Here is a 26,655-nt window from a genome sequence, read left to right as displayed (position 1 = left end):
CTGAAGGAACTGGGTGTGTTCAGCCTGGAGAAGGGAAGGCTCAGCTCGATCTGATCATGGTTCTCCCAGCGCCTAAATGGTGGTTACGGAGAAGGTGAAAGCACTTCCACAAGGATGACCTGTGGCAGGACAAAAGGAAACTGCCACCAGTGTCTTCGGGGGAACTGCTAGCTGGTGGCTGTGCCCCTCTGCAGGTCTGCAACAAAATCCCGAGATAACGAAGCAAAATCGGTATCTGTGCAGGGAATTCTCACTGCTGCGAGGTGCCCGCCTCGGAAGCGATTAACCGCCGCAAGTGCGGGTGAGGGGGTTTGTGCTGGTCCTTACGAGTGCGGACAACTCCGCCCGGCCACAGCCGCGGGCACGCCGGCGGCCGGACACCCGCGGGCCGGGACACTTCACGCTGCGGTGGCAACGAGCTTCCCGGCAGCGCCGTCGCAGGGCAGAAGCCCTGGGGCCGCCCGGCCCGCGCTGCCCCGCCGCTCCGGAGCCGAGCGGCGCGGCGGGGAGGGGACGCGGCTCGGCCCGGCCCTCCTCCGCCCCGCCCGCCCGCCCGCCCCGCCGGCAGGCGTCTCCCTGGGGCCGGGCACCGCCGCGGGGACGGGAGGAGCCGCCGCTGCGCTCCCCGGCCCGGCGCGGGGGGAGCGGGCGGCGCCCGCGGAGCTGGGCCATGAGGTGAGCGGGGCCGCGCCGCGCCGGGGCGGCAGGTGAGCGGGGCGGCGGCGTGCGGGGCCGGGCGGGCCGGGGGAGCGGCGACCGCGCTCCGGGTGGGCCGGCCGTGGCGGGGGGGCGGTGGCGGGGGCCGGCCGAGCGGCAGCGCCGAGCACCGGGGCTGGCGGGCCGGGCGGGCCGCCCGCCGCTGCAGGAAAGCGAATTGCGCCACATGCGTCTGCCTTGAGGAGGAGACTTTTGTATTTGGCTTTTTATTTATTTACCCGTCCGTTCTTCCCCGCAACTTTTCGCCAGACCCAGCCGCCGCGCAGGCTCGCCTGCTCTCCGGCCGCAGAGCCTCGCACCGGAGCCTCGGGACGGGCTGACGCGCTCGGGTCCGTTGCAGCCCCTCATGCCTCCGGGAAGAGAAAGGCCTCGGGGCCGGCGATGAGGGGGGCACCTCTCCTTACCGCTCCTTCGCCCTCCCCCCAGCCCCGCGGCGCCCCCGGCCCGCGCTCGGCTCGTGGCGCGGGAGGCTCGTTCCCGCCTGCGGGCCCGGGCGGGCGGGGCGGCCGCAGCGCGGGTCTGTGTCCCTTCTGCATCCCTCTTCAGCGGGGTGATGGCGTGCTGCGGCCAAGTCTGGAGCTGTCATTGACTCCTACAGGAGGCATGACAGTTGTTTGTTGGTTTTTCCTCTCTGTGTGGAAGAGGAATTTAGCACATGATACGATTTTTCTCAAAGTGCGTAACTTTGTTAAAACCTAACTTCCAGCATTTTTTTATTTCCTCGTGAAAAGTCGGTGTCCCATAGCCAAATGAAAGTTTGTTTTTCTGGAAAGGTGAATTCGGGACAGCCAGACTCCTCTCCAAGGGCTGTTGCTTTCCCTGTGTGACTTGAGCATAACAAGTATGTTCCTCCTTACAAAGGAGGGCCAATAAGGCTAACTGCTTTTGTAGGAGATATTTAAAGTGGTTGATGAAGAACACAAAGTAGTAGCTGCCTTTTAAAATGTGAGTTTAAATGTAATCTTCCCACCTCTAGTTAGTATTTTTGATTTATAAAGGGCTGTGTAGGACAGAATCCAAGCCATGGTTTTGGGTGTGTGATAAATCTACACACATATTAGTATGCGGGTACTTTGTCCAACATCCAGGATTATTCATATAACCTTGTTGACGAGGGTCATCTTGAGTAAACACAAATGGTACATTCATTCTCTTTCCAAGAAGTGGTAGGAGAGGGTGTGCTTGGCGTTACTGCCATAAGATAAGCAGATTCAGCTCTGACAGAATGAGGAAGGAAGAGATTCCCAGTCTGACCACTCTAGTCTCTCGGTATTGCAGTTGTAAAATTAACATCAACGTGTGCGACCTGATTCTTGGTTGTCCCAATGCTTAGTGGAAAATCTGGCTGTTTAAGCCTGAGATACCTAATCATGTGCAGCGGCACGAAGTGTCAAGTGGTCCTGTCCTGACTTGGCAACATTTCCTGCAAGACAGGAGCATCTTTCTTCCTTATGATGTCTGCAGTACTCCACTGACCCCGCACGGGCAGCACCTCTGTTGTGCTCTGACCCTTTGCTGGGGAGAAATACAGATGCTGTCATTGGAAATTTCCCTTGACCGGTCCTTCTGTCCCTGTTGTTGGTTTGGAGAAGCAGCGCACAGAACACGGCTCCCCCTCAGTGCCTGGGGAGCAGTCATACTGCACAGCTCAAAACGGGGCTGTGTGGGCGGGTGGCTCTGGGTGGAACATGGGCAGCTCTGCTGAACAGAAATATGGGTACAGTGACAGGATCGCTGACAAATTGTGTTATTATTATTTGATATTGTGTGTGTTTGCTGCTGTGGTGCCACTGTATGTGCAATATATTTTCTGCCATTAGTGTTTACTTACTTGCCCTGCATTGTAAGTCAAAGCAGTCAAAATCTCATTTGCAAACCTAATGGGAGCTGGTATAGATCCTGGAGTAGAATAACTGCGTAACAGTCTGATCACCACTGTGTTTTGAATTGTTGAGTGCTCTAAATGCGTATGTCTGACATTTAAATAGAACCTTATGGTTCTGATCGCTGTAAATTGATAATATGATTATTTGTGTAAAAAGTGGAAGATGGGATGAGTGGGAATGAAAACTAGAAATAAAATCAGAAGGACTGTACCAGTTTCTCTGGAACTGCACAGCAGAGTGAGAACAGTAGTGGCAGGTTTGGAAAGTTTGATATGAGAAGGCATTTAAGTACCACAAAATAAATTATTACTTCTTAAAAAGGCAGAAGGGGCCTTTAAATCATGTGGTTAGTTCTCCAAGTTTAACCACGTTAAAGCCTTAGATTAGCGTCTTCAGGGTTATTTAGAATTGCTCAGTTTTTAAGATGAAAATGAAGAGTTAAACCGTTTTGAGTGCGTTGCGTGTAGGTGGACTCTCTTTTAACATGGACACTTGTTTTGCATTCATTTTGCAGATACATAAGCCAGCAGGTCACAGATTCATGCTCTCTAACTAAAGACAATAACTTCTGTTTCCTTTCAATTCCGTAATCTCCTCTGCAGCAAGAATCTCCTTGTTGTGAAGTTCTGTGAGCACACACATGTCTTCTCTCCCTGCCTGCCCTTCTGCCAGGGCTCTGTGGAAAGGAAACAGCGTAAGATAATTCCCCCCCGTGACTGTTCAGCCACATTTATTGTACAGCGCGTTGCAGGGGCTGGGACCTGAGCCACTGTCTGTTTCCCTCAGACTCCTGACTTCTTGGTGGATGATTAAAACCCAAAAACGTCAACCCCCACTCTGTCTATAAGTGAATACACACACTGTACTGAAGACAGTCTGTTTGGTATGTTTCATGGGTTTGCTAAAAGGTTTCATGTGTTTGAGCATTCAGCATTACACCTAACTTTACAAACCTTAATAGTCCTCTTCAGGAAGAGCAATCTGGCTGACAAGATGTTTGCAGAACCAGCACGTATTTAAAGTACGCATTGCCGACTAGTTCCCTACTGGCTCCACTGAGTTTTTATTTTAAGATGTTCCTGCTTTTAAAGATAAGCATGAAGCAAATGAGACTGCTCCAAATGCCAAGGGAACAGCAGTCACACACTTCTACTTAAACACGTGCCACTGTATGACTGGCCACATTATTTAATTGTCACTAAATTGTCACGCAGAAGAAACTGTTTGTTCTTTTCTTGCATGTGTGGAAAGAAATAGGAAATATCTTTAAATGATGCCAAGGATACTGCTATAACTAGCAGGAAATAACAAGTTGGGACAGAAGGAAGGTCAGTCCACTTGAATTCTGCATGGGAATATCCTGGAAGTTGATCGTAACATTTAATTCCACGCTTATCCCGAGGATAACCAAATAAATATTTTACTTCTGGCTTTGCTTTTTAGCTGACTTATTTCTTTCTTCCATGCATTCTTCTGTATACGGGCTATTTGGAATTTGCTGTGAAAGAGCATTTTGGGTTCCAGATGTTCCATCTGACATGACGATCTAGAAGTGACAGGTCTTTGTCTGTATGCTTTTTGTATTTTCTCTTTTTTTTCTTGCTTTTTCTGCCTGTACTGATTGTTCTTCTGTAAAATGGCATGAGTTGCAGTGCTAAACCAGGATCAAGGTTGCCTTTGTAAACTAATTCTGTCTTGGAGGACAGAGTAAATCTGTTTTTATCATTCTCCTTCCTGCACCTAGAGCACTATTTTAGGAGAAGCTGTTTCCTGAACAACTTGAGATAGCAAAATTTAAATGATGCAAATAGCATTAACTACTCATAATTCCAAGCCAGAATGGTGCTACAATAGAGATTGTATCATAAGGCGTTGATTTATAGTTCTAATGAGTTGGAGAGATAACTGGATCACACTGATTACCTCCCAGTGTTTTCTCCCATTCAGTTTCCATGATTTTTCAAAGGACATCCCTGAACACACTGACACTATATTCCCATGCTTAAATCCCTGAAAGACTGCAGCGGGAATAAGACATATTACAGTGGGAATAAGACACATTGAAATGTGCATTTCTAGTTCTTGAGGTGGGTTGTAAAAGGGTTTAAAGCAAGCTCGGTCATGCTCGGTTGGTAACATCCTTGGTTGTTGTCATTTTTTTCCTCTGGAGAGCCTCAAGTTTCAAATACAATTCAAAGAGCCAAATCTTTCTGTGAATAAATCCTTGAAGATATGAGGCAAATATAAATGAAAACTTTAGTTTTTCTCTGTGTCAGTGAAGAGCCTGAAAAAGCAGCTGTGCAGAAGAACTGTGTGTGTTTCATCATGTTCTTCTTAACTTTGCTGCTACTGCTGGAATATAAAATAAGATGTAGGGAGTATCTCAGGAATATCACCATGATGCACTGTGCGTGGCACCTAGTCCTGACTTTCCAGCAAGTGATGGGGACTAAGATGTCCAACTCTCTGACCCCTCTGGACCCACAGGGGTCAGAGAGTAAGTGCCAATGTTCATCCCAGCCCAACTGCTGGGAGAGAGTCCCCTGTCTATGTGGATGGATCCATGTGGATGGATTCCCTGTCCCAATTATTGTCTCCTCTGTCTCCTCCTTCCCTGTTCTGAGGGAGGTGGAAATGGGTCTGTCATGGGAGGATATTTCTTCATTGCCTATTTTCTGTGTATCTGGGGAGGAGCAGCAGAGCTGTCTCTTTTGTGTGTTGAGGTACGATAGGAGAACAGTCATCTCTTGGGTGTCTGGAGTGATAGTATTCTTTTTGTCTTACGTGTGGCAGTGGGGCTCCTGACAGGGAAACTTGTGCTCGTGGTTAAGGTGGCTGGTGGCTGCCCAGACCTGCATGTTGCGCATAGAGCTGTGTCAGTGTTACATGTCAACTCTGTGTGCTGAGAGGTGTTGCAGACGACCTGCGTGACCCAGACATGCGGTGTGGAATGGCTTACCACATTCATTGTGCAGATGGCACCTTGCTTTGTCTTCATGCGATGCTAACTGTGTTGGGGAAAGTTGTGTGCTGCCAGTTGGGGAGCACTAGTCACTCCAGAATGGCAAGATTCATCCACAGATTAATGTTTGCTGGGATCACGCTGTGGGGAGGCACTGTCCCCTGCCAATCTTCTGATGTCATTGCCTCTCAATCATCAGAACTGTAGCAAAAAATGTGTTGGAAGCAAATGCAGAGTAGCAGCTGGTAGAGTGCATACAGTAGTTGCCACCAGTGTGGTCAACTGTGTGCGCTGGGCATACAAGTCACAGGCATGGTGTAGGTAGGCAAAGAGTCCTTCAGTGCAGGCACACGGAGACTGCAGAGATAATCACTGTGCCCATGTGCAGTCTGATACCTAGAGCGGACAAAGGCAGGGCATAGCATTTGCTCCAAGTCTTGTACCGTGGTACAGGTAACAAAGTCAGCGTAGACATGCTTTGGTTTTCTTCAGGGCACGTAATAGAATTGCACTTGGGAAAATACTACAGTAGCAGTATCTAACTTGTGCTAGCATATACAATAGCAAGCAAATGTAGTGCAGTGACCAATATTATGCTTTGCTCCTCCACTTGGTGTCTTGTTTCCAGGTTCTTGTTGCTATGAATGGTGTTGAGGGACTCGTGAGGATAAGCAAAGATATCTTCTGCAAGAGTGTCACATATATCTTTGGGAGAGAACTGCAACAGCGGAAGTCCCATGTGCTTTTTCGGCCATAAACTGTCACTACAGTTCTGTTGGTTTACTTCAGCTGGAACGTTGTTTCAGTCACTGCAGCTGTATAATGTGATCAACAGCATTGGTTTGTCCTGTCCTACAGAGATAAGTGAAGTTGGAATCAATACAGCTTTTTTAAAGATTGCAATTTGAAGTGCTGCAAGGCTGAGCAATAAACAAGTGATTTATAAAGCATTAATGTTCTGTTTTGCCAGTGCCTTGATGTACTGACGCCCAAAGAAGACACCAACCAAATATCTAATCGTTGTATTGTCCTGCAGTAATAAACAGTGGAAGGACGAGTAAAACACATGTTAAAGACACAGCTAAGCTAGCTCAAAGTTTATTTTGTCCCCAGAGAGGTGGATATTCCTTCTTTGTCAGGTGGAATTATCTTCAGTGTCATCACCACAGATGCAGTCTGCAGAGAACCAAGGGGAATATGAAAGTAAGGGAAGCAGTGATGCTGAACAAAGATCTGCAAAGAGGCGGGAAGCAAAAGGCAAAGGAAAGATAATGAAGTACCTCAAAGTATTAGCTGAAGGAAAGAAGTTACTAAAAACATAACTGAAGTTGGATTGAAGAAGCAGAAGAGAAAAATGGAAGAAGCAAACCCCAGAGATTTGTTTTGTCAACATAAGGTGTTCTGTTTTAATCCAATTTTCGTTTGGTCTTAGCAACCAGCATAATTTTCTATGCAGAGAGGCAAACTTTGTTATGTTCTAGAAAGCAAAAAGACTCTACATAACGTGGTCAAGGATGCTTCTGGCTTCTGATTTATTCTTTTATCTTGGTGGGAGTTGGAGTCATGGCTTGCCTGCATTAGTGAGTGAAAGGCTTTACACCCTTCTTAAGCAATTAAAACAAGCTAAGAAGTAACATTTTTTTCTGCTTCAACTACACTTATCTCAACAATCACCCATATTAATCAAACAAGTGACTTAATACCTCTCTCAGTGAAACAGCAGCAGGTGATTTGCCTGCTGAAATCAAGTGATTTACCTGCTGAAACACTACCTTTTTGTATTTCTCAGGGCTCATCCAAGAAAAGGCCTGGGCTGCTGGCCAGAATGAATCCAAATGTGCCAGGGTAAAACCACTTCTTCTTTTGGTGGAAGAGAAATTTGAAAACTAGCATATGGGGTATCCCAGGTGGATGTATCATTTCCTTCTTGTAAACCTGGCAGCCAAATAGCCCTTCCCAATTCTGATGGTGCCAGGCACTGGAAAGAGATTGCTCAGTGGCTGGTCCTTGGTGGCAGGTGCTAATGAAAAATCATGTCAGGTAAGGATTTCCACAGCTGAGGGGGGGGGAGGGGAGGGGGGAGGGATGGGGGACACACACTTTATATCCCAAATGAAGGAGGATGAAACTAACACTTCCAGTGAAATATAACACATCCTGTAACACTGATTCATGGCAAAGCCAGTGAAACTGATGCATTTCTGCAAAATGTTTTGGTTTCAGTTAACTCAGCCTATTCAGACAAAAATTTTACTGGAAATGTTTTGACTTGTTCATGACTTGCTTGTTTTTACAAACCTAACACTCCTTTCCCTACAAAACAAGTAAAATAAGCAGGCAAAGTAAGCATGTTTACTGTAAAATCTGTGATCTTGAAATTCTGATGTTCTGAAAAGTATTCTCTGCTATCTTTTCTGTGAACGTGTTGTGGTGGGGTGTTTGTGAAAAGTTTCTTACTGCCGTGGTGACACTCACAATGTCCGGGTCTGGAAACCTGTCGCTTTGGATCTTTACTTTTGCTTAGAACAAAAGATTGCAGACTCATTTTGAGTCTCTTGGAGATTGCAGATGGATCGTAATGATATTCTTATCACTGGTCATGCCCGGCAAGGCTTCTGGACCTTATTGCTTCTCGCATAACAGCTGCCAGTGACAAGAATAATTTTCACGCTTGGAAATCATCTTTACTTGACCTGTGTACGTTTACATGCTGTTCTTCTCTCTAAAATATTCTTAGTGTGAGTGATGGATGGAATCATCTCCCTTTTTAATGTGTGAATTTGCTATACAGATTTTTCACTGAGTCTGCTGAGGTATGTGGAGCTTTTTGGTTAGTAAAATGTATCTTAGTTATCAGGCATTTATTGATTAAAATGAAGAGAGGCTGTCCTGACCAAAACAGAGAGACTGACAAGGAAGAAAACAAAATAAGGACAAATGGGAGAATAAATTGGTTTTTCCTCTTTATCTTCTTCTAAGAGAAAAGAGAAGACTTTAAGTGAATTTTGGTTTTTTTTCCTGTAAGTTGTTCTTAGAGTTTCAGTGATTTGTTAAAGTTGAAGCCTGAATCTCAGAACGTGTCAGTCTTTGCAGGACTCAGCACCCATACAAGCAAGTATTTACAGACCCCTAGAGTTACAGAGTATGTAAGATAGAGTTACAGAGTATGTAAGAGGATGTCAGAGGTTGTAAAAGTGGCTTGATTGAGAAGGGGTTGTAGATCTCAGTCCTTTTTTTTTTTTAAAAAAAAAAAAAAAGGTAAATTTTTGTTAAGTTTTTCATACCACTCTTACCAGCATTAAAAATACCTACATTTTAAAGTAGTTTTAGAATAGGACATTACAAGAATGAGTATAGGCTTCTTAAACTAACAGAAAATGGAGTATAAAAGTAAGGTTATTTTAAATATTTTGTACCCAAATCAGTAAAATGGTTTGCAAAATAGTTGAAGACAGTGTAGAATGAGTATCTTTTTTGATCTGTAAAAATATTAGCTGTAAAAAAACTAGGATATATTCCTTTAAAACCTTTTCCTTGTCAAATTCATTTTTTAGACTATGTAAGTCTCTGAATTGACTTTATGGTCAGTGATTTGCACTGATTACTTTATTAATCATCTAATTCAGAAAAACCCATAGTCAGGTCATAATTTTAAAGATTAAATTCCAACCTGATAGCAAAAATTGTCACACATCAACCTTAGCACCCTAAGTAGCTATCATATTTCTAATGATATATTTGGGTCCCAGAATCTTAAATTACATTACATTGTAATTTTAATTTGATTTATTTTGACAAGATTGCTCTTCAAAAGTAGAATCTGTGGAGTTTACAGGACTACTTAAAACAGCATCTTTGTGGAAAGTGTGACGTGTGCTTTCAGTTTGTCCCAGCAGAGGCTCTTGAATCATCCTGATTCTCCCAGTGTGTATCTGGTTATCAAGTCATCAGTGACCACTCATGAAAAATCTGTTGGGTTTTTATTAGCATGTGGTAGACCCTGGAGACTAGAATGTCATGGTGCACAATGAAAATACACTTTGGTAGTGTCTTGACTGAAACCACCTAAGTATTGGATAGTGGACGCTTTTAGGTAACTCTAAATTCTTCCATTTTCAGGCCTCACATCTCATATAAACATCTGACAGAATATGTTCATGTAGGTTTTATAAATTACTAAAGTGACCTTCTGGTAACGTGGGGTGCAAATGTCAAACGTCTCAGTTGTTTGGGGTTATTTTTCATTAACTCACTGAACCATACTGAATGGATGTTTCAGATGTCAAAGTTGGAGTTGAAGAGGTCATGCAACTGGGTGAAGAAATAAGGACAAATGACCTCTTGGTGAACTTCTAATGAAAGGTTAGAGATCACAGGCTTTTTACTACATTATTGTAACAAGCTCTTCTGTATCAGGATAACTTTTAAGTAAAGAAATGGCGTTCTTTGCCTCTGTTACTAGAGCCTTTGGAGAAAGTAAACAGATTCCAAAACTGTCTCTGAAAAAATGGCATACAGACAAGTGACTGTAATAAAAATGCTGAACTGCTGAAATATTAGGTATATTTTATATCTGACTGCGCTTTGCTACGCCAAATTTCAAGCTCCTAATTTAGTAATGATATGGGAGTTACCGGTCACTTTTTTTTTCATTCTGTGGAGGCAGTGGCTGAACTCTTCCTTTACTGGTCTCTAAAGGGCTCTTCAGCGTTGGCCTTGTTATTCTGGTTTCATAATTCCTTTCACATTCTCCTACACCAAAAAAAGAAGCTTGCATAGAGAAGAACCAGTCTCCTTTAATTTATTCAAGTTTTAGTTTTGCTGGAGAAAAGCGTAGAACTTTCATCTGCAGGATGAAATTTTAAACAAGCATGAATGCTGTGCATGTGATGCCACATTTTTTGGCTTCTTGTTTGAGTAATGTGCAAGAAGTGGCACAGGATCCCAAGAAGATTTGTATAACATACAACTGCTGAGAAGGCTTCCAGTCCAGACCTCGGCAAAGCAGAAGTCCAATTAATAACTCTGTGTTACAAGCTCTCAGTGTGGGAGAACAAGAGGTTCAGCTGACCTTTAGTTGACAGCGGGGAGAAACTTTATCTCTCTCCTTTATCTGAGAAACAGGTGACTGTGCTGAATATGAATGGTGATTTGTTGTGCTGAATCTGAATCTGTATCTACATTTACTCAACAGTAACCTGTGAGCCGTTTGTGGATTTTTAGAATCATCCTATAGCTTCATAATCAAAGGAAAAATTAAGGAAACAGCTAAGTAATATTTGGGAGTGTGTATAGCTTTCATTAATTAAGCAAATATGCAGTATTTGGAGAATTTGGTTATTTTTAAGAGTTGCGCACTGTAGGCATTCCAGGCACTGCTATGAAAATACAACCCCTAAGACTAACATACCCTTTAAGAAAAGGCAATAAAAATCGCTCCTCAAGGTAGTTTAATTGCAACAGAATTAGTCCCTGATGATTTAATGTAATAGCTCCGTTTCAGTAAATTAGTTCTAATAATTGCCTCTTGCATCTGTACCGTATGAATTGGTAGGTTGCATTTTTCATGCAGTGTCCCACTCCAGCCAGTCCACGTGTGTCAACAGGAGTGAAAGGACGTGGCTGGTTTTGCTGCCGAGTTTGCCACTGGCAAATCTAGCTGCTATTTGAGGAAAATCTGAGTGTGCAGGCTGCAGCAAACAAACGCGGGGATGTGACAGGCAACTGTTACCCAGTGCAAGGCTAGCGGCATCTTTTGAAAGAAATCACCTGCTGTTTTCTCTCTACCCTGAGTGTTAAGTTCTTAGTGAAAAGCTTATGCTTTAGTTTGGGTTTTGAGGATATATTAGTGTTACTTCCTTCAGATGGCTCAAGCAGTTCTCCAAGTCTGAGGCCTTTAGGAGTGGACAGAGGAAAAAAAACATTTGTACTAGCCAAGGTGCTGTTAACAAATAGTGTGGCATATTATGGAAGATAATTAATTATGTTTTGATACATAATTTATGTATAGAAGCAGCTAAAGAGACAAAGGTACTAAACCTGTTGAAATCACCATTGAGATCACATGTTGCATCTAAAATACTTGTAAAAATACCAATATTCTCAACCTGAAATGCTTTTTCAGGTAAAACTTTCTCAGTTTTACAAGTTTCTGAATGAAGTGGTCATTTCACAGCATTGAAATTTAAAGCTACGCAAGAGTTGAGAGCAAGACTCTCGAAGTGACATTAGACCAAATCATTTGAACATTGATATTTACATAACACAGCAGCAACATTGCACACTGTTACACTATTGCAATAGTGCTTTAGGACATGTTGGAATGATGTTGCAGGAATGTGCAGGGTTTGTGAGTATCTGAGGCTGGGAGGTTTTAGATTATGGTAATATAAGCAAGACGTGTGGGGTAGGGTGTTGGCTTCCAGATGACAAATCTGGTTTTATGATTTGCTGAGACTTCCTGACGTTGCCGAAGTACTGGGCTGAGCGTGTATCCCCCTCTCCAGCCACGGGAGCGGCTGTTACACCATGCAGGAACGTATCAGTCTGGCTGTCCCTGCAGTGGGTTTTGCTCGCCACTGTTGGAAAGCTGGTGGCTGCTAATGCATTTTATTTGTAGCAAGGTTATGAAAGCAGAGCATGTTAAAGCCAAGGTTTTCGTAAAACCTTTTTGGAGCTGCAGGAGACTTGTTGACTCTTCCGGGAAAGCAGCCTGAGGAGGATGCAGGGAAGGGAAAGGAGATCTCTCTGCCACCAGCCTGTCCAGCTGAGGTGTGGCAGTACCCTTCCTGAAATGAGTGTTGGGACACAGGCCTGAAGCGATGAGAAGAGTTTTAGCCAAGGCAGTGAGGGAGAACAGGAAAAAGTGCTTTTTCACGTGACCTCGTACAAGTGGGTCCCGTGTTTGTTTTGTGCTGGGGTTCAGCCCTGGGTTTCAGGGAGCAGACCAGAGTCCTCTCCACAGGCTCATTGAAATGGAAATGGTTTTGCCCGCTGCTCTGGAATGCAAATTATTTTAGGAATGTTCCTGGGTCTTGAGGCTTTTTAGAACTCACACTTTTAAGATATTTTTTTCTTTATGCTATTTTAACCAATTCTCATAAAAAACCAAGGATCCAGGAAGATGATTGGTGCCTTGATCCTGACCCAGAAAAATCTGAAGTGTACGTTTGTCTTCATGTGTACAAATAGTTCCCTGCAAGTCAGTGGTGGAAAGACATGGGAAATGCAGAAACGTTTTGCTGGATCGCAATCAAAATGCTGAGTGCTTTGCAAAGCCAAACAACAAGAGCAGCCCTCAATAAGGCAGGCTGGCATGAGATGCCATTTGGTATCATTCCCTAGGGATTTATCTCCCTTTGTTACTATTGTTTTTTGAAAATACTATTTAATAGCTTTTGTTCTGTTATCAGGGCACTGGGGATGGGCAAAGACTTGCACTTGATGCCTTGTCTGCCATAGGTCTTTTGCTGACCAAAATAGACAAACATCAAGTGAGACACAAAGCTAGGAAAATTATGATGAGAGACAGTGCCATATTTCAGAACAGGAAAACTTGCTTAGAAACAAGGAGTGGGATTTGTCGGTCTTTGTGTTTCTGGTATCAGTCTGGTATCAGGACACAGGATATAAAATGGATTTACTTTTAATGATATTTTTTTTTTTTGCTTTAAAATGAAAATAGGCTTGGATAATTAGGTGCATATGTGGACCATATTTGATGATGCTACATACTGAGGTGATCATAACCAGGTCAGAATATTGATTGGTTGCTGCAGGGAATAGTAAGGCAGGACTCTATTATGTGTGCAAATTTAACACTCAGTGTAGCTTTGGCGAAGTAGTAGCCAACTGATCCAAAAATTTTTGAAGTCAATAGGGTGTCTTTATTGCCTGACCTCTTAAAGGCACTAGAAACTGACAGCGTTCTTGGTTTCTTGCGTACCAAGGCATTTAATCTGTAGAGATATGTATATAGTTAAAATGTTGCCTTCAACAGTGGGACTAGTTTATATATTAGAGTAGTATTTTTTTGTGTGTATACACACTTTAAAACAATACCATGAAGGTATACAAAATATTCTTGGTAAACACATTAGAGGAAACATATACTTGAGTGCATGGCTTTTGCTGACCCACAGTCTGCCTTATGATTTTGTGCACCGTTCTTTTACATCTGCATAGTCCTTTGTAAAAGAGAGAGGTGTTCCATATATAACTTTGGGTTTTCATTATTTTTTACATTCACAAATGTGACTTGTATTTGAAGAACTTCAGCAGTATCAGTGAGCCATATTTCTGCAGGGGGGACGTAATATGTATGTGTTTTACTGCTCAAGTTCTTTCCTTAATCCAGGGAAAGATGTGGTATCCTGTGCATAAAGACAGACATTATGATGGCAAAACAGTTACTTTGTTTTATAATTATAAAATAAATCCATGATTTGGAAAAAAAATGTAATTTTGTAAAACAAGTATATGCTATTTTATATGATAAATTATAAAGTTATTTACAATTTCGTGTTTTCTCCAGTGAGGGACTCTACATGTGGTAGATGCAAAATGCATGGAATTTTGCTGTTGGACATGTTTGAGTTGCACCTGGTGTGTACCACATCCTGACTCTGAATGCACATGTGGGACTAACACAAACTTCAGCAGATCTACACAGGTTTCTCTGAATGGTGATTTTAGCCCTTTATACTTGTATGCATTTAGCCCTGCATACTCAACTCAATACTCCATTAATCCTTAAATCATTTCTGTATCATTATGATTTTCCTTCCTGATCATGAATTTGGAAGAAGAGAAACTATGTCAGCAGAAATACAGTTAGCCCAGCATGAGCACTCACAGTAGCCAAAAGAAAACAAGCAGGGACACTAGTGGAATGCTAATGCTGTGTGACAGATGCGTTGTCTCCTGAAGGTGGGGTTTTTTTCTGATGGATGCAACCTGAGGCATAACATATGCTGAAAGTTAAACCCTGGCAACTGATTTCTGTAATGGGGGAAGAGAGTCCTTCCTGATTTAATCTCAGTATAAGTAGGTTAAGTGCGGGTTTCCTGTCACATCTTTGCTGCTGTATTTTCAAGACATCTGCAACCATCTTCCTTACCACAGATGTCTTGAAAAAATGCTTTTACTTGCATTTTAACTTCACTGAGTTAAAATGTGACAAAAGGTGCTTGGATAACAATGTCATTTACATGGGGCTGTTGTGAATCTATACACGGGTTGTCCTAGACATTCTTCAAAGTATTGGAATTATAGCAGCTGCACGAATGAGTACAGTGGACAGATGACTTCATAGCATCAAAAGAGTCTTCTGGTGGTGACTGGTTAACTATTGCATCTCTTTGGTGTGCAGCATGAAACTGAGGTGCATGTTTGAGCTGTGCAATGTCAGATAATTAGAACAAGCGTGCCAGTGCTGACTGTTGTAATTTGTTTTTGACATTGGTTTTGTGCAGAAAGCAATATAAGGAATTCTGTAATAACCTCTGAGAGGCTTGGGAAGGGGCAGATGCTGACTGGTTCAGAACAGTTGTGTTTCTACTCACAGTGAATTCATAATTAAAAAGCTATGATCCTGGTCTTTGTCTCTCCATGGCATAGGTCTCTTTTGCAGACAGCATGTTCTCTTGTCATCTACAGATGGCATCAGGATGTCAGTGTAGCAGTATGAAAGGTTTTGCTGTTGCTGCCACTTATGTCTCTTCCCACATCAGTGCCTGCTTTTCCTCTGGCTTATGATGCCAGGGAAGGTAGGTTTACCTCTTCTGGAAAAGAGTCAGGTCAGCAGAAGAGGTCTTCTCACGTGAACCCAAGTGAGAAATCTGTGGTGTTACATGCCGCACAGTTTTCTTGAACAGCTGCTTGGAGTCTTACGTTGTAGACTTTGCAAAGGTCCCTCACAGAGCAGTTTCCTGGCCTCCCTTGCTGTGGAGTTTGTCATCTGCGGTAAAGATGAGCTTCAGGGCCAGTGAAGCAAGCACTGGTTGGTAAAACTGTGTCATCCTTCTAGAAATCTGCAGTGACATGCAGTGGATACAGATCTTTGGGTGAGAACCGCATTCAGAAACTTTAGCCAGGTGTCATCATAGTATTTTGCAGGCACAGGAGGAGTAGAAAGTGGAGCCTTTGCTGCCCCTCTCTCTGCCTTTCAATGCGAACCATTGGTAAGCAAGGCAGCTATCAAGGCTGTTGTTGACAGCCTTCATGGATGTCTCATGCATCATGAACAGCCCCAGAGGTCCTGTGTGGGCTGGTTTCCCTTGCTGTGCATCTCCTCGTGGGAGTCACATTTCCTCTGGTGCAGCAGTGATCTCAGTCCTCATGTAGGTCCTCCTCATGGGCCATACCTGGAAACAGGCTGTCTGATTTCATTACTCCCATATCCTCTGCATCAGAACAGAAGTAACCCTGGACATCCCAGGGCAGTCCCACAACCATAATGTGCACTTATCCCAAGTCATACATGCCTACAGTGTGCGCACTACAGTCACTTCTAAAACACAAAATGCATAGTCTGTGAATTTGTGGCAATGATGGAACTAAGAAAACCAAAACCTAAAATCCTGGCTCCTTCACTCTGTGACATGTCCTTCTTCTCGGTAGGCAGTGCAGAACCCATCCCCATTTCCTCTTAACCAGCACATAACCACTTTTCACCACCATGAAGCATTGAACTTTTCATCATCCAATGTACCCGTAATCGCTGTTTTGCTATCTGTAGACTGTTAACCACCTATTATACTTAACCTGTTTGACCTAAATGCATACGCCAATTTCCTGATACCTGAAAGCCTGCAAGAACCTCGAAAGGCTTTGCCTCACATTTTCAGGGCTGCAATTTTCATGTATGGGAAACATCCCCCACTCTACTCTTCCTCCTCTTCTGCCCATTCATTAATGAGAAAGGACAGTATTTAAGAGCAACCACAACCTTTTGGCTGTGTGGGCAGCACAGCAGATTTGGCCAGTATACCTGCAGTACTTCATATAAAGGTCAGTGTGGTTTACAAGGAGTAAAACTACAAAAGATTGGCCAATGGGACTGTTAAACTGAGGCCAGCACGAGCGCTGGCCAACCACCTAAGGTTGGATTGACATGTGTCTGATGTAGCTAGAGACCACCAGGCACTGTGCCTGGTTGGTGCAGCGTAAGTGGCTGCCATGACCCTGCATGTGTTGGGGCCCGCTTGGTCAGGGGGCAGTACACTGTGCAAGAGGTGCCCTCATGCACCAGAGGCTGACCTTGAAGCAGGAGAGGGATTTATGGTGGTGGTTTTCTGCAGCTAGGAAGACTGGCAGTTCTGGGTCCGTGTTCAGGGTAACTGCAGGGAAGAGCTACCATAGTTTATGAAGGAGCTTGTAGTTCTGCTTACACTTCCTTGGCCCTGTAAATACAACTCGCTGTGCTTATCCTCGCCGTGTTGGAGATAACGCCCTGACCGACTGCTGGAAGAGGAGCAGTTACTTGTCTTGGTGTACCTGCTGCTCTGTTGTTCTGCAAGTGGCTTCTGTTGCAGTGACTGGGATGCCCTCACGGAGGCATTCCCTCTTGGTCTGTAGCCTCTGTGCCTTCCCCAAGGGCTGGACTTGGATGCTATGGGATTGCTGCTGCTAATGCCGCTTCATCAGAGGACTGTATGGCGGGGGATGGGAATAAAGAAGGTGTCTCAGGCTTTGATGGCTTGTGGAGAAAACCACTTTGGTGATTTATGGTTATCCTTTTCATAGTGCCCTCATTCTCTGGGGCAAATCTTGTGCAGCAGGGTGTTGTACCTTTGATAACATCCTAGGAGGACTGTTAGAAGTAGTGGTCTGTACAAGGTGACCTGCGGGTACTGGTAAGTGCCTTTAATGCCGTGAGGGACAGCAGGTAGATGGCAGTATGACAGACCAATTCCTTCCTGGCTGCAGATGCAGAAGACAACCCTGTCAGCATGGGCAAAAGGTGGTGGGAGGAAAGAGGCAACCTGGTCAACAGGTCTTTCCTGCTGTGTTTTTTGTAGCTGCTTTTGAGTAATAAGTGAACAGAGAACTCTCTCCTGCTTCTGGTAGCTGCCCCTACCCCAGCAGTAGGTAGTAGCCTTTTGATTGCATTGGAGGTGTCTCATGGGTGTTTGTGTTGCTCTGGACTGTGCTGCTCTTCATCTGAGTCCCTCTGATGTCATTCTGACCTGTAACAGTCTGTCAAGAGGTATGGTCTTCTGTCCCAGCTAGTGTATGTCTCCTTCTTCTCCATGCCACAGAACACCACAGAACAATTCAACTAAACCTTAAGTGAGGCGTATGGACCACAGTGTCACTGGAACATGTCTGGATGGCAGACAGGTGGGGGACAGGGAAAGGGTGGACTGAGGCTGGACTTTCTCAAGACAGGAGACTGGTGCAGTCCAGTTGTGGGAGGATGAAGGTGTATTACTGGCTAAAACCATATGGCAGCGGAGAGTTTATGTTGTGGTGGTTTGCCAGGTAATTGCCTCGGAGATTGAATGCTAGCACAATTAAGTCATTTTGCTTAGTAATTCAGTGGGGGGATGAAATCTTTATTAGTTGATGGCACTGCTTTGACAGTGACAACATGTAGCCTGCTGTGTCTGGGGATGACAAAGGTTGGCATGTGTACAGTCACATATGGATGCTATTAGAGTCCACTGTTCCCTCTGCAAGGCCTAAATTCTTAGAAGTTAACACCACAGGCAAGTGCCTTGCTCTCAGCCAGAATGGAGTCAAACTGCAGAGTAGTTTTTTTTGCAGAAAGAAAGTGTTTTCTGGCCGGTGGAAATCAGACTAGGACACCTGCTGCTTAGAAAGCCTGCTCTCAGCAAGCATGGCTGTTTTCATCTGGAAAGAGGACTCGCTGATGTCCTTTTAGCATGCAGACCCCTTTACTGCTTCTCTCTCACATCTACACACAGTCCCAGTCAAAGACAAAAAATAGTTTATAAGCTGTATGTTCACTGGAGGCAGCTGTTTTGGCAGAGGACGGAGGTTACAGAAGAGAAGTTGATGTGCTGGCACCTGTGTTTCATGCCTCATCTGCAGTCCTCTTGATCTCAGACAGAAGTGATGCACCAGCAGCCCACCTGTTCTCTGTCTGGCTTCTTGTTAAAGCAAACTACAATACTGTAGGACTTGATTACTTTGCTGAAACGTAAGCATCTAATGCTGTCTGAGATGCCCTGGGTAGCCCTACCTGGCTTCTAGCTCCTGGTCCAGGAGGATTCCTTTTTCTATATAACCAATATTGTAGCTGTTAGCCTCGTGTGGGTGCTTCAGATGTCCTAGGGCACCTCAAAAGATACAGGATGCTTGTGCATGGGCAATTGAAGTGTTTTTCTTTGTGGTGTCTTCCCTGCTGAAAGTCTCTGATGAGCTGCTTTATCCCACTGATGTTATGGAGTGTGTGCAGCCCAAAGGTGGGAGGAATTTTTTGGTTTTGTGTTGAAATTATGAATTTTCTGCAATAAAGTCTTAGTACACCTGTTAACTACGCCTCACCCCTCACCACTGCAAATCACTCTTTAAAATGCAAAGCTGGTACTTCTTTGTTGAAGTCAGCATAGGCTTGAAAGACATGTTTAAACATGTGGGAAGGAAAGGCCAGGCAGCTCCTTACATTTTGACGTCAGAACTCTTCCAAGTTCCAGAGTGCAGAGCATCTATAAAATACATTTTCTTTACATATTATCTTTTATGCTAGAACTGACAATTTACAGCCTTGGGAGGTTGAGTATGTTGTGATGAGACACGTCATAAGCTAGCAAGTCTGATTTACTTAAACTTGTGTGTTCTTGGTTTTGGGATTGGGTCAGTGAGCACTTAAATGAGGATATGTTAGGTTTATCAGTTGTGAACTTGCTAATGTAATCGGCATGCTTGTTATGTTGCCCAGGAATGATGATCTGTATGTACATAATCATTGAGTAAACGCTGGGGGGGACACTCAGCATGGCTGCTTTTGTATGCAGGGACAGACAGAAGGGCCTGAAGATAAGATGCCAACTTAATTGCTTATACAGTGGATCACTAGAAAGGTTACCTTAGTCTTCTCAAACTTGAACATGGCACTGCAGTGTGCTCATAGATTTCAGCAGATAGCTGGATGTCAGCTTCCTCATCTTGTTTATGGACAGAGTCACAGCTTCTTCCTTGGCCAATACTCATCAGCAGATCACAGACTCCTCCCTGCCTCGTCAAGCTCTGCATTCACCTTATCTTACTACTTCTTTACTGTCCTTGAGTCTGTTTCCTCCTCAGTTCTCATTATTCTTCGCCATCCATTTTTCCTGTCATCTATATTGCCTTCTCCCATACTCCTCTTCCATCGGTTCTTCAAACTAGCTCCAATTAATTTGGACTTATCTTACTAAGGATCATTGTGTTTTTAAAAATGAAGGTGTTTTCTTTGACCCATTTCGGTCAGCAAACAGAATACTGTTGTCTTCAACAGAGTCAAGTTTTCACCCTAAATCATATACGTATACCTTCAAACACTGCCTGAAATTTTCAAGATTTGTACAGGACACAACAAAATGGCATAAGCTGGTGTGATTTATGTAGTTATTTGCATGCCCTCATATTATTACCTGCCTTATTATTTCTGTTGCTCCGAGTAGCCTTACCCACACATTGGAATCCCACTGCGTGGGAGACAGAAAACTCGGGCTCTGCTCCTGTGTGCTTATAGTAAAATTTCAGTCAAAACCCAGCAGATGAATGGGAAGGGAACAAGATGAACAGAGTTCGACAGAAAGCTAGAAGTCTCCAGAAGTCTTCCTAGAGAGCAAATAAAATGTCTTCTCCTATATATAGTTAATATTCTCTTTGACTTGGCAAGGGTGAGGACTCGTTTAAGATGGATACCAGAAATAGCAGGCTTAAACACAGCATGGTATGCAATGGGGTAAAATCCATGGCACCTGAAAATTCTGTTTTAATAATAAATGTTAATGAATATGTGGAATACAGTGAACTGCTTTTAATTAAAGTGCATTAAATGAATATTGTCAGTTCACATTTTTTATGAAATGAAGTGGAATAACTTATTAAGGAGTAAAAAATAAATGAATTTACTCTTTCTCTACAAACTGAAATTCTTCCTTGTTAGATTTCCCTAGATGTGTTCTCCTTATTTTCTAAAGAACTAAAAAACTATGCATATAATAACTAGCATGAGGTTTAAACATGAATAGTGCCAGTTTAGAAAACTGATCATTCTTTTTTCATTTATTTTATGTAGGTTTCCTTTGCCTGATCTGTAAACATGTCCACAGACCTGCTATGTAAGTACATTTCCATCGTCCCACCATGATTTTTTTGTACCATATGTTTTTATCAGATTCCCAGATGTGCTCATGATTGATGTCTTTTATCTTAAGTATAGTCTGCTTTTACATTTGCATTTCTTCTGAGACATCTGCGGAACAACATTACCATTATAATCAACGAGATTATTCTTGGAGTAAAGTATGACTTAATACGAGTAAAATTGTAAAAATCTGGCCCATGTATAAGAACAGACTGGTTCATTGAGACTTAAAGTTATAATTCTGTCTAAAATATTTTATCTATTTTTGGCACAAATAGCATCCCAGATTACTACTGAGTGATGTGCTTGGTTTTTTTTAATCACTTTGTGAATTTAACTCTTGGGTTTCCAAGGCGTCATTATCCAAGTCACATCCAAATCTCACACCTCATCACTATTATCCATCCTTCTTTTTCAACAGCAAAGAATGTACAAGTGACATATTTTGCTGTTGTTAAGTACTGCAAAAAAACTACTGCTCATGTCTCCCTGATACTCACACTCTCTTGCTCCAGCCTAAGTTATCTGCAGCGTTAAGCTCATTTTCTATGCTTATTGCTCTGATCTACATGCTTTCTTTTGGAGTCTCTCCAGTGCCTCAGCTGCCATTTTTTGTCATTGCCTCTAAGGGCTGCCCAGCTGCACGCTGTGCAGTATAGGAGAGGGGAGTTTCAGAAACCCATTTTATCAGTCTTCAGTACTTCCTCAGAGGAACAAAGGAAACATTTTTTTTTTTTTTCAATAACTGTAATCAGTTAATAAATATAAAACCATCAGTGGCTTACTGGCAGATAGCAGCTGTCTGTGGAGGTGGTTTCTGTACTTCAAGAGCAAGTTATTTGTGAAAAGTGCATTTTTTAAAATTTTATCTGCTAACTGGCAATTTTGGGGCATGCTTAAGTGCCATTTAGATACAGGGAGGACTCTAAAATAAGGAATGTAATATGCCTGACTGCTGTATTCAACAGGCAAAACTGCTGTCAGAGGTGAAATGTTAGAGAGGTCAGGGCAACTGCACAGTGGTCGTGGTCAGAATCACTTGACTCTGCAGCTGTACTTAGATGTTAAAGCTGGTTTGATCTTTTAGCTATTTTACGCCCTGGCAGTTTCATTTTTCTCTCTTCAGCTCAGTGTCAGCACCTCTCTCACACTTTTCCTAATGATCAGCGGGTTAGAGAAGTTATCACCTGAGTAGAGGTTGAAGGAGTTGGGTGTGTTCAGCCTGGAGAAGAGAAGGCTTGAAGGGATCTAGTCATGGTTTTTCAGTACGAAAATGGTGGTTATGGGGAAGGATGTGGAAGCACTCTTTCCCCCAGCATGCACTGTGACAGAACAAGAGGTGATGACCACAAGTTGCTTCAGGGGAGATACTCCTGGATGTAAGGGGCATTTTCACCATGGGATTGATTAAACATTGGAATAGGCTGCCCGGGGAAATGGTGGAATTTTCCACAGTGGAAATACTCAAGATATGGCTTGGCAGAGCCTTGGGTAACACTAACCTAAGGGCCTGCTTTCAACAAGAGGCTCGGCTAGTTATCTCCACAGGTCTCTTGCAACTCGGATAATTCTGCAGTTCTGTATTTCTTGGTGTCCTCAGCTATCTTATATGCAATGATCAGTCATCCTGACTAACTGTCCCTGGTCTTACTATTGTACTGCTTGTGCTGTGGCGGGTCCTGTGATAGTTGGTCGTGCTAGAGAGATAGACGTTTGCCTTCTCACTTAGGAGATGTGTGAAGAGACTCGAGGCAGTACCAACGCAGAGAGGACTTCCCAGGTTCCAGTGGTCTGGGCTTTGTGACAGCCAGGTTGTGCCTTGGAAATATGTCAGTGCACAGGAGAACGCTAAAGAATAACATGGCAAATCTGTACAGATGTGAAATGACTCTAGATCATTATGTCTGTTTTTATATAAATAAACAGCACAGAGCCAGCCCATGGGCTTAGTACTGGCCTATGCTAACAAGCAACGCCAAGGTGTGTTTTGGGGATAACATTTACTCTGTTCCAAGTAAGAAACTGGATGTAGCCAGACAGGGGGGGGAAGAGAAGGAGGTGAGGAGCATTTAGACATGTGGAGCTGATGCCAGGTGGTCTCAGCACCAGGGAAGTCTTTGGTGCTTATTTAGTAGTAGACATGTAGCCTAACCACCCAGTCCCAAGGCCTGACTGCAGCACAGTCTTTCAGTAATGCTTGGTTCAATACAAGGTCATATTCTAGGTTTAAAAATCTTGTTCCAGGTCACATTAATGAAGACTAGATGTATAATTAAACAGAAAAAAATCTAACCAAACCAGAACAAAACCCCTTAGATTCCTAGGAAAAAAACTGCTGCGGTGTGGGGCAATTGCACAAAGAAAATGTCACAGCTGCACAATACAAGGGCTGCTGCAGCTAGACCTCAAACTCCAGCAGCTAAGTCTTCAAGCCTGTGGAAATAAACCGAAAAAGCCAACATCCCGTTTCAGCGTGATGAATTTGAGGTAGCAGGTGTTTCACTGTTTTAGGTGGAGAAGCTGAGGAAAAAAATAAAGTTTATAAAATGTCTGGCAGCTACTGAGGCTTGGCCAGTTGGAGAAGCAGCGGACTTCCCTTGGAGCTTGTTTTTCTTTTTATCCTTGGATGAACTAGCATGCAGTATATTATGCTGCCTGAATGTAGGGGTTTGTCACGGTTAGCGCCGGGGGCTGTCCCGGGAATGTAGGAAGGCGACGGGCGTGAATGGAGCATGCAGTGGTCGGTGGGGTTCGAGCCCGCTCTTCGGGAAACCTGTTGCTGCTCCTCTTGGCCCGAACGGCCAAAGCCACGCAGGAAAGGAGGTGGATCTTTGATCTCTTTGTTGTAGCTGCTCCCTGGGAATTTGCTGAAATCAATGCCCTGTTTTCCTGAAGAAATGAATGGCTATGCCTAACTAGCTTTGTGAAGCGCTGGGGAATTCACCGCTTCTGTTTATTGACAGCTGAAAAGGAGCACATGGTGCTGAATGGGTCCTCCCGGGGAAACAAAACCGCGCAGTTAGACTTAGTTGAACACAGGGACATTTGGAAGCGTCTGCCGGAGGAGGACAGCATGGTTCCTGCCACCTTGTACTAGCATAGCCTGACTTTTTATTAAAAATGCCATTTTAAATAAGGTAAGAATTGTTTTGTTTTCCCATATGTAGTGAGATTATCAAATGTTTGCATTTGTGTTCTCGGGTGCAAAAACAGTGTTTGAGTTGTATCCTGTTATGGGAAACACCCAAGTGACTCTTGTGCTCTTTCTAGCCTCTGTGTACGTCCCTTTGTTCTTTATCTAATGGTAATTAGTGAATATGAAAAGTAATAGGAAATAATTTGGTATTTGGGACTTGCAGTCAAGTCCTGAACATCAGTCATTTATGTAGGCTATTCTATGCAATTTTTTATGTCCTTGAGAGTCAGCTGAATTGCCTCAGATGATTTCTTGACTGGTACAAGTTGCTGCGTTAATACTTCACACAAGTCAGTGCCTAGCAAGCAGGCCTGTCTGACAGAAAATCTGGGAATCTAAAATCCCTTGAAATGTAAGGATATATTTCTAAACCTCTGTTTCTATGCATAGACTTAAGGCAAGAGATGGACTTACCACTACTTTCTGCATTTAGATTACAGTTTTTTTTGTAAAGATGGCAAAGAATAGCAAGAGGAGGATGATAATGAAGCAGCAGTATTTTCTTCATGTGAGTCCAGAACAGGTTTATCAGACCAAAGGAATTCAGTGTGTAATTCATATGTAAATTTTCTACTGAAAACAGGAGAACAAATTGCCAGTTTCTGCATTAGTTTCTGTGGTGACTGAAGCAAAAGATTCTGAGCTCATGCAGCTATAACTTTCAGGTGTGGCCCATTTATGACTGCAGAAAAAAAGTTAAGTAATGTCATTTCTTCCTTTGTCAGTATGAGTGTAAGGGCAAGCTCCAAACAGAATAATTGCCATAGTGCTGCCGCCTTCTTACATGACAGTAGGAATTGCTGGGTTTGTGTTGCAAACCTGATTAAAAGTGTCTGTGCACGTGTGCAGTTGTTTGAAAGCCCTTGATAGTCTCCCTAGTTTCAGGGGAAGTGCTTGGGAAGTTTTCACATTTTATCGGGGTAGTTTGTGTTCCTCACTCTGGCACTTTTTCTGAGTGACTTTGAGCCAGCAGTCTTACTAGTTTTGTCTCATTTTGCTCTTCTCTGCAGCAGATAACTTACCTGTTTTTCTTGGAAGCGTTGGCACTCCATATGCAAATGTGCTTTCTTTAAAATACTTTGTGATCCTGAAAGTGAAAATACATTGCTTAACTGTAGAGCGCCAGCATTTTTGCTTGTGGCTTCTGTCTTTAAGTTTCCAAGATTTTCAGAGGGAAAAACAAAAAATGCAAATGCATTTATGATTTTGACAAAAATGTAAAAATACTGAGCTCAAGCAGGCTGATACTGATGTTTGTGGGCTCTGTTGTCATACTTGTTATTCAAATTTGTCAAGTCTTTTTTGGCATCACTTAAGTATATTTATACATGACAGGCACAGGAAGCCACTAGAATTTAAAGCTAAAGCTAATTTAAAGTTGTTTTATTTATTTATTTATTTAAAGTTATTAATTTAAGTTCGAAAGGAGATACACTTGTAGGTCATTTTAATGCGGTAATCTGGATTTGTTATTAAAATGTTGACTGATGAGGGTTTCTGGGTAGTTACAGTGGTGTAAATAGAGAAGAATTACGATTGTGGAAAGCTGTGTTGGTGAGAGCTTTTTTTAGTTAGTGTAATGGAGAAGAAAGTAGATGATTCATGTGTGACACAGAAGGTGGCATTTTTCTCGGTTACTTGGGTGATAAGGCAAGGCAGTGTGTATTATGTTTAACTTACTGGACTGGAGGGTGCTTAGCCAGATGTGTGTAGGGAAGTGCATGGGGATGTTTTGGCAAGCAGTTGTCCTTTTGCCTCTTCTAACATCAGGGATCTTTATAAAATACTAGTATTATTGTGACCTATAGGCAATTTTGAAGTGGAAGGAGTATAAAATAATTGAATTCCAATCCACAGAGTAAGAGACACCCAATACAAACCTGGTTATGTGATTATACACAGCTCTAACTAAATATGCATGTTAAATGACCAGGGTTATACAAATAAGTATCTGAGGAATGGTGTATTTCCCCCAAGGTGATGTGTTTACCATCTGTTGATCTTGTTCTTCAAGCTAGGAACATATGAAAATGGGAGCAAATTATTTGTGATCTTTGCTTTGCAAGGTTGCTTCTTAGATTCTAGTAATAGAGACTACGGTTATTTTTATTTTTGTGACTTTCGGAAATAGTTTAAAGAAACTACAAATTAATCAGAAACATAGAAAAAATGTTTGGATTTTATTTCATCTCAAACAGAGATGACTGCCAACAGAAGAATAAATAGGGCTTTATGGAGGTACATTATAATCTGAATTAGAGTGCTTCATCTGCAGAAGAAATCTGCATTTTTTTCTAAACCCACAAATTTTTGCAACTCTCAGATGCAATTCTTCAATAATACTCTCTAATCGCATACTTTGTTTTGGAGAACTAGACTGAAGGCTGTCCTTACACCTGAGGAGAGTAGTTATGTTAAGGGAAATGTACTATACGGCTGCCCAATCTGCCTATTTTATTATTCTTTCTTCATTAGTTTGTTAAAGAAGCTCAGGTGGACATAATTTCTTTAGTACAGCATCAGTCAAGACATTAGGTAGTTACCTTATGGTTCCCGTTTAAAGTCTTTAGAG

At 42.9% G+C, this 26,655-nt stretch overlaps 1 protein-coding gene across 7 annotated transcripts in view; it reads left to right on the top strand.

Moving 5' to 3' along the window:
* Positions 1-550: 550 nt before the first annotated feature.
* PLAGL1 (PLAG1 like zinc finger 1) overlaps positions 551-26,655 on the top strand; it is a 50,440-nt gene continuing 24,335 nt past the window's right edge. The window contains exons 1-4 of one of the 7 annotated variants that reach the window (XM_055810650.1): positions 606-675; positions 6,536-6,961; positions 7,355-7,605; positions 20,819-20,861. In XM_055810650.1, the coding sequence (XP_055666625.1) occupies positions 20,843-20,861 (19 nt within the window). In that variant the 5' untranslated portion in view covers positions 606-675; positions 6,536-6,961; positions 7,355-7,605; positions 20,819-20,842. Of the gene's footprint in view, positions 708-6,535; positions 6,962-7,354; positions 7,606-20,818; positions 20,862-23,850; positions 24,025-26,655 lie in introns of those variants that run through there. The other 6 variants (XM_055810651.1, XM_055810649.1, XM_055810648.1 and 3 more) reach the window with 6 other exon arrangements.

The sequence above is a fragment of the Falco peregrinus genome, chromosome 7, assembly GCF_023634155.1.
Source record: "Falco peregrinus isolate bFalPer1 chromosome 7, bFalPer1.pri, whole genome shotgun sequence".
Classification (NCBI taxonomy): Eukaryota; Metazoa; Chordata; class Aves; order Falconiformes; family Falconidae; genus Falco; species Falco peregrinus.
The sequence above is the reverse complement of the archived record's forward strand: the minus strand, read 5'-3'. Positions and strand labels throughout refer to the sequence as shown.